At 51.2% G+C, this 14,176-nt stretch overlaps 1 protein-coding gene across 1 annotated transcript; it reads left to right on the top strand.

Moving 5' to 3' along the window:
- Positions 1-205: 205 nt before the first annotated feature.
- On the top strand, positions 206-13,151 carry LOC126064202 (cytochrome b-c1 complex subunit 1, mitochondrial). The gene is made up of 13 exons (XM_049862979.1): positions 206-312; positions 595-735; positions 6,918-7,004; positions 8,033-8,162; positions 8,370-8,568; positions 9,130-9,209; positions 10,724-10,839; positions 11,064-11,207; positions 11,335-11,495; positions 11,603-11,688; positions 12,000-12,088; positions 12,437-12,512; positions 12,949-13,151. The coding sequence occupies exons 1-13, from the start codon at positions 244-246 to the stop codon at positions 13,011-13,013; spliced, it is 1,443 nt and encodes a 480-aa protein (XP_049718936.1). The 5' UTR covers positions 206-243; the 3' UTR covers positions 13,014-13,151.
- The last annotated feature ends 1,025 nt before the right edge of the window (positions 13,152-14,176 follow it).

Genomic DNA, 14,176 nt, shown 5'->3' with positions numbered 1-14,176 from the left:
ACAGATGAACCGAGATGGACCGCGGGCGGGCCCGCGGCGGTCGATGTGCAGAGGGGCGGACTGACTCGTGAAGGGGCCGGCGGACGCAGAGATTGACCAGGCGACCAGTGGCGAGAGGATACCCACAGCCTCCGCCAGAGGACAGCCGAGTGCCGAATCGGCAGAACTGCGCCTGCGCCTCGGGCGCTGCTGTTCCTGCTCCGCGCATGTGCGCCGCAGCTCGGCGCTGACGTGAGCAAGAAGATGGCGGCGTCCATGGTCTGCCGGACTGCTGGCGCTGGGGCGTGGGTGCTGCTGCATGCCCGTGGCTCGGTGAGGCTGTGGCCGGAGCGCAAGAATGCAGGGCACAGGGAAGAGGGGCTCGAGGTTTCAAAAGACGGACGGGGAGCGGGCGGTTAGCGGCGGCGGATCGAGGTGGAGAGGTTGCAGGGTCAGGGCCGCGGGAAGGTCACGGCCGAGGGCGTGGACCGGGGTTTCGCCGCGGGCCTGGTGACCGGGATGAGGGCCCCGTTGCGAGAGATGCCTGTCTGGAGGGTCCCTGTGGGGAGCCTCCCCTCGACTCGGCCCTCACTCATGATCACCCTCCTCTCTTAGCCGGCCCTGCTGAGGGCTTCTGCTCTGCGGGGCACGGCCACGTTTGCCCAGGCTCTCCAGAACATACCTGAGACGCAGGTCAGCCTTCTGGACAACGGGCTGCGCGTGGCCTCGGAGCAGTCCCCCCAGCCCACCTGCACGGTGAGTCGGGGGCACTGTCTGGGAGGAGTCCTCGGGCTTCTCTCTGACTCGAGTGCTCGTGTCTGTGGTTTTGATTCAGACTCTGGCTTTCTCACTGCTGGATTGCCCTTTACACCCGAATCCTGATCCCAGCCATCCCTTGATTTCTTGGGGCAATTCTGAGAACCAACGTTCGTTTAACATACGATGCCTGCCAAGCCGGAGACCAAGTTCTTTTCCAGCTTTTTTTTGTGTAATGGTCGTGTTTCCGTTTTACAACGAGGAAAAATACGGTTCAAAGAAGTTACATGATTTTCAGGGGTCCAGGTCTCTCAGCTTCACAGCCTAAGGTCCTAAGCTCCAGGCTACACTGGGAGCACACTTGATGAAGAAATGCATTTGGAGATTCTAGTTGAAATGGATGATTTTCCAAAAAGTACAAATCTTTAAACTTGACTCAAGGATGGAAATCTTGAATGGATACATGAATAGGTGAGAAGTTTCCCAAGAATTAATCCTGGCCTCAAGAAGCTTCAGAGCCAGGTGGTTTCGTTGGTAAATTCTTTCAGTTTTCTTCTAGAAACAAATAATGTGCTGCAGTGTAAGTTACTGAAATACAGGAAAAGATGTTAGGCAACTTGTTACATGACACCCTCATAAACCATCCCAAAGCCTGTTAAGAAAACTCAGTAGAGAATGCTATGTTTCATGGAACCTAAGATGCTCCATATTATACTGAGCACCATTGTGCTCCAGTGCCAGACACAAGGCTGCTAATTATAGTGAAAGGATACCACAGATTATAAAATGTATCTTTCTTTCCCAGATGTTAGATGTGAAGTAAATGTTCATCTAAGAATATGGCATAAGATTTGTATACCAACATGTCTTAGCAAAGTAGATGTGAAAAACTTAAATTAACTACGTTGTTGTTAGGTGCCGTCAAGTGGGTTCCGACTTATAGGGACCCTGTGTACAACAGAATGAAACACTGCCCAGTCCTGCACCATCCTCACAGTCATTGTTATGCTTGAGCCAATTGTTTCACCCACTGTGTCAATCCATCTCACTGGAGGTCTTCCTCTTTTTCAATGACACTCTACTTTACCAAGCATGATGTCCTTCTCCAGGGACTGATCCCTCCTGATAGAATGTTCTAAGTGTGTGAGATGTAGTCTTGCCATCCTTCTAAGGAGCATTCTGGCTGTATTTCCTCCAGGACAGATTTGTTTGTTCTTCTGGCCGTCCATGGTATATTCAATATTTTTCACCAACACCATAATTCAGAAGTGTCGGTTCTTCTTAGGTCTTCCTTATTCATTGGCCAGCTTTTACATGCATGTAAGGTGATTGAAAACATCATGGCTTGAGTCAGGCACACCTTAGTCTTCAAGGTGACATCTTTGCTTTTTAACCCTTTCGAGAGGTCTTTTGCAGTAGATTTACCCAGTGCAATGTGTCTTTTGATTTCTTGACTGCTGCTTCCATGGGCATTGATTGTGGATCCAAGTAAAATGAAATCATTGACAACTTCAGTCTTTTCTCTATTTATTGTAATGCTGTTTATTGGTCCAGTTGTGAGGATTTTCGTTAACTTTGTGTTGAGGTGTAATCCATACTGAAGGCTGTAGTCTTTGATCTTCATCAGTAAGTGCTCAAGTCCTCTTCACTTTAACCAAGCAAGGTTATGTCATCTGCATAACTGAGGTTGTTAATGAGTCTTCCTCCAATCCTGGTGCTCTGTTCTTCTTCATATAGTCCAGCTTCTTGGATTCTTTGCTCAGCGTACAGATTTAATAAGTATGGTGAAAGAATACAACCGTGATATACCTTTTGTGACTTTAAACCATGTAGTATCCCCATGTTCTGTTTGAATGACTGCCTCTTGATCTATGTACAGGTTCCTCATGAGCACAGTTTTCTAGAATTCCCATTCTTTGCAATGTTATCCATAATTTGTTATCCATACAGTCGAATGCCTTTGCATAGCCAATGAAACACAGGTAAACATCTTTCTGGTATTCCCTGCTTTCAGCCAGATCCATCTGATATCAACACTGATATCCTTCGTTCTGCGTCCTCTTCTGAACTTGGCTTAATTTCTAGCAGTTCCCTATCTATGTTGCAGCTGCTTTTGAATGATCTTCAGCGAAATTTTACTTGCACGTGATATTAATGATATTGTTTGATAATATTCACATTTGATTGGATCACCTTTCTTTGGAATAGGCATAAAATATGAATCTTTCCCAGTGGGTTGGCCAGGTAGCTAGCTGTCTTTCAGATTTCTTGGCGTAGACGAGTGAGCACTTCCAGTGTTGCATCTGTTTGGTAAAACATCTCAATTGGTATTCTGTCAGTTCCTGGAGCCTTGTTTTTTGCCAGTGCCTTCAGTGCAGCCTGGACCTCTTCCTTCAGTACCATCAGTTCCTGATCATATGCTACCTCCTGAAATGGTTGAACGTTGACCAATTCTTTTTTGGTGTAGTGACACTGTGTATTCCTTCTATCTGCTTTTGATGCTTCCTGAGTCGTTTAGTATTTTCCCCATAGAATCCTTCAATATTGCAACTTGAGACTTGAATTTTTTCTTCAGTTCTTGCAGCTTGAGAAATGCTGAGCGTGTTCTTGCCTTTTGGTTTTCTACCTCCAGCTCTTTGCACATGTCATTATGATACTTTACTTTGTCTTTTCGAGCCACCCTTTGAAATCTTCTGTTGAGCTGTTTTACTTCATCATTTCTTCCATTTGCTTTAACTACTCGATGTTCAAGAGCAAAGTTTCGGAGTCTCTTTTGACATCCATTTTGGTCTTTTCTTTCTTTACTGTCTTTTTAATGACCTCTTGCTTTTTTCATGTATGATGTTCTTGATGTTATTGTACAACATGTCTGGTCTTTGGTCATTAGTGTTCAATGCGTCAAGTCTATTCTTCAGATGGTCTCTAAATTCAGGTGGGATATATTCAAGGTGGTATATACTCAAGGTCAGACTTTGGCTCTCGGTGGACTTGTTCTAATTTTCTTTCCGCTTCAACTTGAACTTGGATATGAGCAATCTATGGTCTTTTCCACAGTCAGATCCTGGCCTTGTTTGGACTGATGATATTGAGCTTTTCCTTTGTCTCTTTCCACAGATGCAGTCAGATTGATTCCTGTGTATTCCATCTGGTGAGGTCCACATGTATAAAAAAGTATAGTTACCGTTTATGTTGTTGCAAAAAAGTATTTGCAGTGAAGAAGTCTTTGGTCTTAAAAAATTCTATCACATGATCTCTGGAGTCATTTCTTTCACCAAGACCATATTTTCCAATTGTTGATCCATCTTTGTTTCCAACTTTTGCATTCCAATCACCAGTAATTATGCACTCATCCTGATCAATTTCAGACTACAGAAGTTAGTAAAAATCTTCAATTTCTTCATCTTTGGGCCATAGTGGTTGGTGTGTAAATTTGAATAATAGTTGTATTAACTGTTTTTCCTCATGGGTGTATGGATATTATCCTATCCCTGACAGCACACTTCAGGATAGATCTTGAAATGTTCTTTTTGACAATGAATGCAACGCCATTCCTCTTCAAGTTGTCATTCCCGGCAAAATAGACCATGTGATTGATTTAAAATGGCCGTACCAGTCCATTTCAGCTCACTAATGCCTAGGATATTGATGTTTATGTGTTCCATTTCATTTTTGATGATTTCCAGTTTTTCTAGATGTGTACTCCATACATTCCACATTACTGTTATTAATGGATGTTTGCAGCGGTTTCTTCTCATTTTGAGTTGTGCCAAATCAGCAAATGAAGGTCCTGAAAGCTTGACCCCGTCTACGTCATTAAGGTCGATTCTACTTTGAGGAGGCAGCTCTTCCCCAATTGTATATTGGGTGCCTTCCAACTTGAGGGGCTCATATTCTAGCACTATATAAGACAGTGTTCCGCTGCTATTCATAACGTTTTCACTGGCTAATTCTTTCCAGAAGTAGACTGCCAGGTCCTTCTTCCTAGTCTGTCTTAGTCTGGAAGTTCGGCTGAAACCTGTCCTCCATGGGTGACCCTGCTGGTATCTGAATACTGGTGGCATAGCTTCCAGCATCACAGCAACACACAGGCTCCCACAGTATGACAAACTGATAGATGTGTGGAAGAAATCAGCTATGAACAAACAGTAAATGAATAGACTAGATCATTGTGATCATGTGGATCCCAGGATTCTCATTGTGTGCCAAGTAGACATTTGGCAATATTTGGTGTCCAGGTCTGTTTAAAAACTTAAAAAAAAAAAACGATAAGACCAGACTTAATGGTGTGACTGAGACTGGAAGGACCCCGGAGATCATGGCCCCCAGACCTTCTGTTGGCCCAGGACAGGAACCATTCCCGAAGTCAACTCTTCAGACATGGATTGGACTGGACAATGGGTTGGAGAGGGATGCTGGTGAGGAGTGAGCTTCTTGGATCAGGTGGACACTTGAGACTGTGTTTGCATCTCCTGCCTGGAAGGGAGATGAGAGGGTGGAGGGAGTTAGAAGCTGGTGAAATGGACACAAAAAGAGAGAGTGGAGGGAGAGAGAGGGCTGTCTCATTAGGGGGAGAGTAATTGGGAGTGTGTAGCAAGGTGTATATGGGTTTTTGTTTGAGAGACTGACTTGATTTGTAAACTTTCACTTAAAGCACAATAAAAATTATTAAAAAGAAATGCGAATAGGACAAGACAAAATGTGCAGCATCTAAATTAGTAGCCTCTTTTCTTTTTGGTACCCTGTTTTTCTTATGAGTAGAAACCTGGGTGGTGTAGTGGTTAAGGGCTATGACAGCTAAGCAAAAGGTTGGCAGTTCAAATTCACCAGTGGGCTCCTTGAAAGCCTTAGGGGGCAGTTCTACTCTGTCCTGTAGGGTTGCTATGTGAGTCAGAATTGACAGTAATGGTTTTTTTGTTTTGTTTTGTTTTGTTTTTTTGGTTTCTTATGAGTTGGAATCAACTCGGCGGCAACGGGTTTGGTTTTTTGGTTTTTCTTAATGATAAAGGACGAAAGCCAAAATAAAGGCAGGGTATAATTTTTGGAAAGGAGAAAAAGAAATTGATGTTGTTTGCAAATGATGCGTTGCATGCCGAGAAAAGCCCAAAGAATCAACTGAGAGTGAGACTGAATCTAAGAATTTTGTACGGTGGTGGAACCAGGATAGTATGCAAAGTTAGAAACTTCCTTGGGTGTCCTCAGTAACCGGTCAGGGCAGGAAGGAGAGGTGACGCTGTGTGACTCGTCACTCAGCCCGTGCCCTATGCCCAGGGCACTGCTGCCTCTCTGAGCTCAGAGGTCCTGCCTGAGCAGCCCTCCCCACCCGTGCTCCAAGACCCATGAGCTGGCACCCATGAGCCCCTACCAGGGGCTTGTGCTGAGTCACCCAGGGTGAGGCATAAGTGGGGACTGGGATTTTTTTTTTTAGAGAGATATATATGTAGTACTTTAGATGAAGCCTTACAGAACAAACTAGTTTCTCATCAAACAGGTAGTACATACATTATTCTATGACATAGGTTAACAATCTAATGACATGTCAACGCTTTTCCTTCTCAGCCCTGGGTTACCTATTACCAGCTTTCCTGTTCTCTCCTGCCTTGCAGTCCCTGACCCAGGGCTGGTGTGCCCCTTTAGTCTTGTTTTGTTCCATAGGCCTGTTCAATCTTTGGCTGAAGGGTGAGCCTCAGGAGTGACCTCATTACTAAGCTGAAAGGATGCTGGGGGCCATACTCTCAGGGTTTCTCCAGTCTCTATCAGGTCAGCAAGTCTGGTCTTTCTTTTTGAGTTAGAATTTTGTTCTACATTTTTCTCCAGGTCTGTCTGAGACCCTCTGTTGTGATCCCCTTCAGAGCAGTCAGTGGTTGTAGCCGGGCACCATTTCTTTGTACTGGACTCAGTCTGGTAGAGACCTTGGTAGATGTGGTCCATTTGTCTTTTGGACTAATCTTTCCCTCATGTCTTTAGTTTTCTTCATTATTCCTTACCCCCGAAGGGGTGAGACCAGTGGAGTATCCTAGATGTCCGCTCACAGGCTTTTAAGACCCCAGACACTACTCATTAAAGTAGAATGTAGAACATATTCTTTATAAACTGTGTTATGCCAACTGAGGCAGATATTCCCCAAGATCAAGGGGGGACTAGGATAGTTTGTTTGTTACCTTTGTTGGTGCCTTCTTGTCTAGGTGGGAGTGTGGATTGATGCTGGCAGCCGTTACGAGACTGAGAAGAACAATGGGGCAGGCTACTTTGTGGAGCACCTGGCTTTCAAGGTGAGACTCTGGAATTCCTGTGTCCCCCTTAGGCTTGGGATTGCCTGTTTTTCCTCCTGAGGATGCAGGCCAGAAAGTCAGCCTCCTCAGTTATGGGTCTCAGCTGGGGAGGGGGAACTCTACTGGCCTTTCTGGAAGCAGTCCCACAGGCTTAGCCTCTCATGGCTGAGTACCCTTCTGATGAGCCGCACCACCAGGTCCCAGAGCCAACAGAGATCCAGGGAGCCACAGGAGCCTCACATTTTACAAGCGAGGCAAGGCCTGTCGGCGTGCGTGCTTGTGAAATGTCCTGCTCCCTGGCCGTCTCTTGGCCATAGAAGTGAGCACTGAGCTTTCTTGAAGGTGGTGACTGCCACCACTGTAGTTCCTCAGACAGCCCCTGCTGGCACAGAGTAGAGACCGAGTATTTTAAACGAATGAAAAGGATGAAGGAAGGAGGTATGGAGGGAAGGTCCCTCCTATACTCACATGGGTGAGGGTATGAGGCAGGAGTATTCAACCCAACCAGCTGCAGGATCATGGGTGTGAGTATCAGTCTTAACATGCGTGTATGTGTGTAATGAGACAAAGCCACCCTGCAACACACCCTGACATGACACTGTGACTGAGTCCCACGGAGGTGGCCACTAACACATATACACAGAGCCATGTGAACGATGGGCCAGGGGGTGGAATCACCTGAACACAGGTGTGAGCTTACCTGACCATGGCTGTCAGTAAGGGGAGGGACACCTGGCATAGCCAGACTGTCATGGGAACACTGGACTTCTGGCAACACTTGCTCTCACCATGGTCTTTTGTCCTGGCCCCTGGCTGTGTCCATCCTCTTGGCCCATGGTGCTGCAGCCTCAGTCAGCTCAAGGCCTCCTTAGCACTTGGTGAGCACAGACTCTGGGCCTCATACCCCCAGAGCCCTTGTGGCTGAGAGAGGTACTTGTGGATCAGTGGTCCTTTTGGGACCTTATCCTGTGAGGACAGGGTGGGCTCCTACATGGCTCCTGATTGGTCCTGTTGATGTCTGGTTGCAGGGAACAAAAAATCGGCCTGGCAGTGCTCTGGAAAAGGAGGTTGAGAGCATGGGGGCCCATCTTAATGCTTACAGTACTCGGGAGCACACAGCTTACTACATTAAGGCGCTGTCCAAGGATCTGCCAAAAGGTAACAGCCTGGAGATGGAGTGGAGGGAGGGAGGGGAAAGCCTCCAGCAGAGCAGAGGCCAGGCTTCCCAGAACACCTGGCCTGGCCATGGAGTCAAGTTACCTGTATGGTATGGCCTGGCAGTAGCAGGAGGTGCTGGGCTGGGATTTTGTGCTGTCACCAGTCTCTAGCACCTTCGCATTCCAGACAAGTCCCTCTTGTGTTCAGCTGTGGAGCTCCTGGCTGACATTGTGCAGAACTGCAGCCTGGAAGACTCCCAGATCGAGAAGGAGCGTGATGTGATCCTGCGGGAGCTGCAGGAGAATGATGCGTCCCAGCGGGATGTGGTCTTTGACTACTTGCATGCCACAGCGTTCCAGGGCACGCCCCTGGGCCAGGCTGTGGAGGGGCCCAGTGAGAACGTCAGGTGAGGGTCAGCTGGGCCTGTGGCAAATGTGTCCCCTCATCTAGGCCTGGGCCAGATCCCTTCCAGGCCATGTATGTCTGCATGAGTTCGTGTATAGTTCGCTGGCTGCTTGTACTATGTGTTTATTTTCCTAATTGTCATGATTGGAGACTTTTTCTGTGTTGTTGTGTGGTCTTTGTGAGTTTTTCAATGGCTGTGTGGTTTTCACTAAAGTTGTGGGTTTGTTTTAGGATATGTTTCCACATATGTTCTGACAACCTAAGAAAGTGGGCTTCTGGGTATCCCACTTATACGGCTTCTTGTCCCCTGGCAGGGGGTGGATTGTGAGGGTCTCCACAGCATCAGCTCACACCCTCCTCAGAAGACTGTGAGCCTGTCCTTTGGGCCCTGGAGGAGTGGGTAGCAGAGATGGGGGGAGGGGATTGAGGAGTGTGCCAGGGTACATACAGCCTGCTCTCCAGAGAAGCCATGCCTCTCCTTATCTGCTCCTCAGTCCATTTTGTGCAACCCAACCTGCTCTGGTTTGGGAGAGGTGTCAACCCACTGGCATATGTCTTGCAGGAAGCTGTCACGTGCAGACCTGACAGAGTACCTCAGCAGGCATTACAAGGCGCCTCGAATGGTGCTGGCAGCAGCTGGAGGTAAAGCCCTGTGGTGATGGGTGGGTGGGCACAGGTCGTGGTTATCAGGGCCCAGGGCTCCTGGTTTTAATCCCCTTCCACTCCTGGGGACCTTGTTCCCACCCTGCCCGTGAGGGGAGCACCTCTCCCATGCTCTCTGAGACATGATAAGGTTCTACTGTATTACCCGCACTGGGACGAGCCTCTTCAGCACTGGCTTCAGTTGGGCTCCTGGCCCGTCCTTGGACCTCAGGCCTTTTCTAGCCCAACCTGGTCCCAGGAGAGATTATACCCAGTATGTGGGCTGAGGGAGGCAAGCCCCCAGCCTTGTTCCTCATGGCCTCGCCAGTGGGCAAGCCAGACATTGGACATGTGATGATGCACACTTGATAACAAGCTGGAAGGTGCCCTGAAAGGGAGACTTACTTAGAGGCTGGGCTGAAGCGTGTTTGAACAGAGGCCTAAAGGGTGGTGTAAGTTAGTTAGCTGGGACATGAGGGACCTAAGTGGAGGGGAGGGGCAATGTTGTAGTCTGATGTTTACTTTAAGGCTTGCTCTGCTGCCATGTGGGGACCAGAGTTGAGGCAGGCAGAACAAGGGAGGGCTGGGACAGATAACCAGTGGGGAACAGCAGGAGCAAGGGGAGAAGTGGATACACTCAAGAAGGTTTATAGATGGAAACTTGGCAGGGGCCTGGACATGGTGGGTGGGGGAGCAGGGTCAAGGATGCTTCCATTGGTTTATGACCTTTGCAGCTGGGTGGGGGAAAAAGACTGATAGGAAGAGCATGACTGGGGGCCTTGGAGCTGGGGAACCTGGGGACTAAGAACAGTTTGAGCTACTGATGTATCAGACTTTGTTGAGTCAGAGCAGGGCCTGAGCTCAGGGGTGGTGAGACTAGAAGGCCAAGACAGCTGGCAGACTGTTGCCCTGGGGCCAGCTCCCTGCTGCCCCAGTGCTCCCCAGTCAGGGTGCTGGGGCAGCGCAGGCCACCTCTTGTGGAGTTGAGGAGGTGAGGTCCTGCAAGGGGTCCTGAGGGCATGGGTTTGTAATGTGACTTGTCCTCAGCTCCCAGGGGACCCCAGAGCTAATCACAGGCCTGCAGTAGCACCTCTTTGTGCCCTTGCACTCACTATCCCACCTGCACTCCTGTGGGCAGCAGCCAGGATCTACTTGGGGAAAGGCTAGAGGGACAGGACTGGGAAGGTGGCCTTGTGCCCAGCGAGCACCAGTCTTGCCCTTGATGGAGATGAGATGCTCTTCTAGGGTGAGAATCAGCACTGTGTCAAACGGGAACCTGTGGGTGAAGCTCGCCGCACTGCTTCTCTCCCATGGCTAAGGCAAGGAGAGCTGTTTGGCTCAGAGATGCCTGCCTTGCCCACAAAGCAGGGTGTGTTGGTGGAGGATTCTCTTCCCTTGTTCTGTCCTGATGTCCTGTCTGCCTTTTGGTGTCTCTCACTAAGACAGGACACGAGAGTCCTCTGCCTGTTCCTGGGACCCTGGCTGGCCAGTAACACTGCTTTCTGTCTCGGCAGGGGTGGAACACCGTCAGCTGCTTGACCTCGCCCAGAAGCACTTCAGCAGTGTGTCTGGGACATATGTGGAGGACGCGGTGCCCACTATTGAGCCGTGCCGCTTCACTGGCAGTGAGGTGTGGTGTCTGATGGGCAGGGGTAGTGTTCTCAGCTGGGGGCCTCTGGGAGGACTGTGGTATGCATGGTCATCTGTGTGACTTCCGGAGATGCCTCAGGAGTTGGGAACTGGCTCTGAGGGCACTGCCTCGAAAGCAGACACGTTCCGACGTGCATGCATATGCTCTAGTGTGGTCAACTGGGCAGTGTGACTGTCTACCAGCCTCACCATATACCGTTTCAGATCCGCCACCGTGATGATGCCCTGCCCCTGGCCCATGTGGCCATTGCTGTAGAGGGGCCTGGTTGGGCCAGCCCAGACAATGTGGCCCTTGAAGTGGCCAACGCCATCGTCGGTCATTATGACTGCACTTACGGAGGCGGCAAGGTGAGTGTTGGGGCGAGCATGGGACCTTGCCTTCAGAGAGGAGAGAGTGCTGGGCTCTGGTGCTGTGGGGCCGAGGGCGTGGGCCGCAGACAGGAGGGTGGCCACTGACTACCTTTGCCCCTGGCAGCACCTGTCCAGCCAACTGGCTTCAGTTGCGGTGGCCAACAAGCTGTGCCAGAGCTTCCAGACCTTCCACATCTGCTACGCGGAAACAGGGCTGCTAGGCGCGCACTTTGTCTGTGACCGCATGGCCATTGATGATATGATGTTCTTCCTGCAAGGCCAGTGGTGAGCGGCCGCCGAGGGCTGGGTGGGATGGGGGGCTGTGAGCAGGGTCGTGGGAGGCTGAGAGACACGCACAATCTCTCAGAATGCACCCCCGGCCCCGGCTTTAGGATGCGCCTATGTACCAGTGCCACAGAGAGCGAGGTGGCACGGGGCAAGAACATCCTCAGAAATGCGCTGGTGTCTCATCTGGACGGTGAGCTCTGTAGTCCTGTGGGGCAGGTGGGCGGGGTGTGCTAGCCTTGACAGCCCCAGGATGGCCACATTCTAACCATGGCTGGAAAGGAAAACACTGAGCCCACCCCATAAGGCCTTGACTTCAGAGGCAGGTAGGGGTGGGCCAGGTCGACAGCCCATTGTTTCGGTAACAGGTGGTTGTAGAAGAGAGGGTTGTGGTGATCTGGGGTCAGAGCAGGATCCAGGGCTCAGGCTGGGGCTGGGGGTTCTGAGTGCACCTGTGGTCCAGGCCTGGACTGGCCAGGCCTTAAACCACCTCCCACCCTGCAGGCACCACCCCTGTGTGTGAGGACATTGGACGCAGCCTCCTGACCTATGGCCGCCGCATTCCCCTGTCTGAGTGGGAGACCCGGATTTCGGTAACACAGGCCCCCTGGGAGAGGTTCTGGAGGCTTGGCCTGGCAGGCCCTGGGAGGTGGGGAGTTGGGGCCTGACAAAGTAGAGACCACTCCGGTATGCATCCCTGGTGTCCTAGGCAGCCATCTCCACAGAGGGGTATAGTTGGAGGGCGGGGCAGAGGTGCTGATGACTGGGGATGGGTGGGGCCATGGAAGCCTACAGTAGGGAGAACCCTGCACCTTTCCTTTTTGGGTTGGTGGGGAGCTCCCTGGTCTGGGTGGTAGAGCATGGCCAGCTGGGTAATGTTGGCCGGCCAAGGTGGTCCCCAGGTGCCTGTGGGTCAGCGTGGCCTCTGCTTCGTCCTGCAGGAGGTGGATGCCGGTGTAGTACGTGACGTCTGCTCCAAGTACTTCTATGACCAGTGTCCAGCAGTGGCTGGATTCGGTGAGTGGCCTAGAGGGCCTGCTCGTTGTCCTCTTTGGGCCATTCTCTTGGCCTCTCCTTCTACCTCTGCTACCCCACCCCCAGCCTTCACTGGGAACAGCAAGTTGAAGCCTCCAAGAGGCTCTCCCCAATAGCCTGGCTGCCAGGGAGTTCTTGCTCCATAAACCTGTCCCAGCAGCTCCCTGACTCCCTGCCAAGGTGCTTCCATCAATACTCCAAGCCCGCCAGGTAACGGGCACCTCTGTGTGGGGGGTGCGGCTCTGAGCGCCTGAACATGAAGGAACAGGCTCGGCACCCCTGGAGGAATGTTCTTTTCCCTCTTTCCATTCAAAGCCTGTCTGCAGCTCTGGGCATCTCTGAGCTGGGTGCGGCACAGGGCCAGGTGTCCTTGTGCAGGCCAGGGACCCCACCCTGACGCCCCACCTTCTCCCCACAGGCCCCATCGAGCAGCTTCCAGACTATAACCGGATCCGTAGTGGCATGTTCTGGCTGCGCTTCTAGGCAGGAAGCCTGTGCAGGCGGGAGGGCGGAGCTGGGGCTCATGGTCCCCACCAAGCACACACATACCACCCTCGCTCCCAAACCCTTCCAAGAAGAGGGTGTGCTGCGCATTAGCACCAATAAAGTCCAGTGTCGAGAGCTGCGTTGTCTCTTTCTTGGCATTGGCATTGAGTCCGGACGGGGAGCAGGGACTTCCTCCCAATTCTTCATCCCCTGAATCCTTTTTGCCTTTCCACAGGCTTATGTGTCCTCAGCCAGGGGCACGTGTGGGGGTTGCAGCATGGAGGCCAGAAGCCTTTGATGCCTGTGGGGAGCTAAGCCCAGATGTTCCCACTCAGCCACATGGGGGACTTTGCTCAGCTGGCCTGTCCATGGGAGTCTGTGAACTGCAGACCCGGCCTTTGCCCTGGGAGGGGTCCCAGCCTGGAAACTCAGGGGTTATGTAGAAAACTCCTCACTGTGGACCCTGTAGAGTTGTCATCTGGAGGTCTCTGCCAGTTCCCTGGGGTGGGCCTTTGAGGGGCTGTCTTTGAGGAAACCTCTTCATTGTGTTTACTCTAGATTCTGAGAGGAGGATAGCCTGGGGCAGTGTTCCCATTTGGTTTCTAACTGCTGCCTGGACAGGCAGGGCAGGAATCTTTTGCCTCTATTTGCCGCTGACTCAGGCTCCAAGAATAGTCCTGAGCTCAGTGGGGCCTGAGCCCCCTCCCTCGGCTAGGTCTGTCCCAGGCGAGTCCTGAGCTCCCGGCCCGATGATCCCCTCCCCATCTCCCTGTGGAGGCCTGGACCTAATAGAACACTCAGCTGTCTAGTCCCCCTGCCACCCCTTTGGTCCCTGGTCCCCAAGGCAGGTGGGCAGGTAGGCCCTTTTCTTACGCCCCCAGGTGCTTCCACAGATTCTCTGGGAAGCCCAGGGGGAGATGAAAGTGGGGGCCCGATTCTCCTATGAGGAAGTTGCTGACTGGCAAGGGCCCAAGAAGAGGATCCACTCAGAAGTTCCCCCAGCATCCTAGCCTGGAGCCCGCCAAAACAGCCCTTGCCTGCTCCCACCTGCTCCAGTGCCTTTCTTCACCTCCTGTTTGCTGCTACCACCACCACCACCACCGGCTGCTGTGGAGTTGATGTCGACTCATGGTGACCCCGTGTGTCAGGGTAGAACTGTG

Source organism: Elephas maximus, chromosome 20 (genome assembly GCF_024166365.1).
Source record: "Elephas maximus indicus isolate mEleMax1 chromosome 20, mEleMax1 primary haplotype, whole genome shotgun sequence".
In the NCBI taxonomy this organism is placed as follows: Eukaryota; Metazoa; Chordata; class Mammalia; order Proboscidea; family Elephantidae; genus Elephas; species Elephas maximus.
The sequence above is the reverse complement of the archived record's forward strand: the minus strand, read 5'-3'. Positions and strand labels throughout refer to the sequence as shown.

Bases quoted from the DNA above. Each gene is read 5' to 3' on its own strand.
- LOC126064202 (XM_049862979.1), top strand. From the start codon at position 244: ATGGCGGCGTCCATGGTCTGCCGGACTGCTGGCGCTGGGGCGTGGGTG. The intron at 313-594 runs GTGAGGCTGTGG...CTCCTCTCTTAG, and splicing joins TGCTGCATGCCCGTGGCTCG to CCGGCCCTGCTGAGGGCTTC. The intron at 12,089-12,436 runs GTAACACAGGCC...TTCGTCCTGCAG, and splicing joins AGTGGGAGACCCGGATTTCG to GAGGTGGATGCCGGTGTAGT.